Below are 2,484 nucleotides of genomic sequence, written 5' to 3' on the forward strand. Positions count from 1 at the left end.
ATATTTTTGCTAAAATTGTACTTACCTGGCCAAGGAGATCGACCATCTTTTTACGGATCGATCGATTGTTGAGCATGTAGTCGATCCGAAAATACTCTGCAGTTTAATTAAATATCTAAAACATTTATTCTAACACTCAAAAGATAGTTTTGCTAAATATGATAACTAGATAGCTAACAAAATTACAAAAAAATATTTAAATAGTAAAAAATATGTTAATTTAACGTATTAAAATTTAAAAATAAATTTTAATTATGACATGCATCTTAACATTTATATAAATATATATCATAACCTAAATATAAATAATTTAACAACTTAAATTAGAAAAAAATAAAAATTCCGGGCGTGGCCCGGGTTAATCCCTAGATCTATAATTATATAAAAGAAGGTTTTCTCTCCTCTGATGGTGCCATGTAGGCGTCCACGTCATAAATTCGTTAATCTACAGCATGACACGTGTTCCCTGCCTCAATATTCTGCGTTTCATTAACATCATCATCGACAGTTATGGGCTATTTTGGGGGTGGGCTTTATGTTTGGCTCACGGAATCCAGCTCACAAGAAATCCTAATGCTCTCCTAGATTTCATCCAAATCTTTCTTCTCCGCCACCCAAGAGATTTAGATTTTTACTTCTGTGATGAAGAATCCCGTGATGAATTGTTTTATCTTCACTTTCATCAACCACAACGTTTCAGTTACAGATTCATCGTTCTTAACCCTTTCTTACCTTCATCAACCACGATTTAGTCTTAAAATGCGATTTTCTCTTTTGCAAGGCGGTCTACATGCGATTGCCAGTATAAATAGTTTAGCCTTCCTCCTCTCAAAACCATCTTCCCAATCTGTTTAAGCAGCGAAGTAAACTTGTTATTTTTCCTGATTTGAAATCCGACATATGTTGTTTCACTGTACAGGTTAGCTTGCTGCAATTATGTGACGCCGGGAATGTCAAACGTGGTAGGGACATCTTCCTCGCCGATTTAAAGGTACATTATCTCCCACAAAATCATATATCCAATCCTCTTCATCATAATCTTCTCAAAAAATCAAGAGAAAATTGCTAATTTTGCTTTCCTCTTCGCCATTAAATCGGCGCTGTTGTAACTCCTCCGTCGCGGTTCGACTCCCTCTTGCGATGATCATTGGAACCTGTCGCAACCTCCCTCCTGTGACGATCATTGAATCTACACAATGATAGATCTTATTTGAAGCTAGGTTTTTAAATCGAAATGAATCAATTTGATTATATCGAATTGATTTTCATTTGATGATTATATAGAACCTGTGTTGAATCGAATTGAGGCAAATTGATTATACCGAATCTGGGTTTAATTCAATTGATTCAATTTCGTAGGTGGGTTGAATCAAATTAATGCAAAGATTTTCATCTTTATAATGTTCTGAAACGACAACCTTTAAAAAAAAACATTCTTCTGTTATTGTCAGAATATAAATTTTTTGTTTGTTTAACTCTGAGCAAAACAATGAACTCTGAGCAAAACAACAGCACAAGCTTCCCACCAACTGAGCCAGAACTCTGCGACAATAGATGCGGTTTCTTTGTGTCTTCCAACATGAACCTCTGTTCCAAATGCTACAGAATTCTCCGAGCCGAGGAAGATCTAACCGCTGTAGCAAAATCTGCTGTCAAGAACTCACTTAAGCTTCCATCTTGCAGTCTCATTATCACACCAGAGCAAAAACAGCCTCTTGAAACCGAACCAGCCTCTGTTGTTGTAACCGCTGAGCCGTCATCAGCTCCTATAGCCACGGGACAGGAGGAGGCAGAGCCGTCGAAACCTGCACGGACTAACAGGTGTTTCAGCTGTAACAAGAAGGCTGGGGTTATGGGGTTTAAGTGCAAATGCGGTAGCACGTTCTGCAGAAGCCATAGGTGCCCAGAGAAGCACGAGTGTAGCTTCAATTTCAAAGAAGTTGGACGTGATGTAATCGCAAAGGCCAATCCTGTGATCAAGGCGGATAAAGTCGAAAGGATATGAAAAAAAACAAACCTTTTCTTTTTATAAAGTAATTTGGGGTCTCCATCTTTCGTAAGATCTCTATCTATCAGTTAATTATAATCAATATATTCTTATATTACTATGGTGTTGTTTGTACAAGAGGGAGGAGATACCACATTGACTCTTTTTTATATTTGTTGCTACAGATTATTGTTTTTTTTTTCAGAAATGTTACAGATTATTGTCATAATTTCTATATATTTATTTGCATATAAGCTCCTTAGTGTTAAAAAGCTCTAAACTTCACTATATTGAAGTAACCTAAATGTTCCGGATGATCAATAATTTTTAAAAATGCATTAAACACTCTATATTCTTTATCATCTTATTCTATTAACAAAAATTATTAATAAAATGTTTAATAACCCAAAACTTCTTTTTAATCAATAGTTTAATTACAATCTAACAAAAAAATCCATCAATGTGAAATTATTTTAGCACACAATATATAATATCAT

The 2,484-nt window shown here is 35.1% G+C and overlaps 1 protein-coding gene across 2 annotated transcripts; it reads left to right on the top strand.

Annotated features, from left to right (window-relative positions):
* Positions 1-560: 560 nt before the first annotated feature.
* LOC106325686 (zinc finger A20 and AN1 domain-containing stress-associated protein 7-like) lies at positions 561-2,190 on the top strand. Of its 2 annotated transcripts, none has more exons than XM_013763747.1 (3): positions 561-811; positions 920-991; positions 1,204-2,190. In XM_013763747.1, the coding sequence occupies exon 3, from the start codon at positions 1,490-1,492 to the stop codon at positions 2,003-2,005; it is 516 nt and encodes a 171-aa protein (XP_013619201.1). In that variant the 5' UTR covers positions 561-811; positions 920-991; positions 1,204-1,489; the 3' UTR covers positions 2,006-2,190. The 2 variants fall into 2 exon arrangements, with proteins under 2 accessions (XP_013619201.1, XP_013619202.1); XM_013763748.1 differs by having other exon boundaries at positions 561-802.
* Positions 2,191-2,484: the final 294 nt, after the last annotated feature.

This window comes from Brassica oleracea, chromosome C2 (genome assembly GCF_000695525.1).
Source record: "Brassica oleracea var. oleracea cultivar TO1000 chromosome C2, BOL, whole genome shotgun sequence".
Lineage (NCBI taxonomy): Eukaryota > Viridiplantae > Streptophyta > Magnoliopsida > Brassicales > Brassicaceae > Brassica > Brassica oleracea.

Bases quoted from the DNA above. Each gene is read 5' to 3' on its own strand.
- LOC106325686 (XM_013763747.1), top strand. From the start codon at position 1,490: ATGAACTCTGAGCAAAACAACAGCACAAGCTTCCCACCAACTGAGCCA.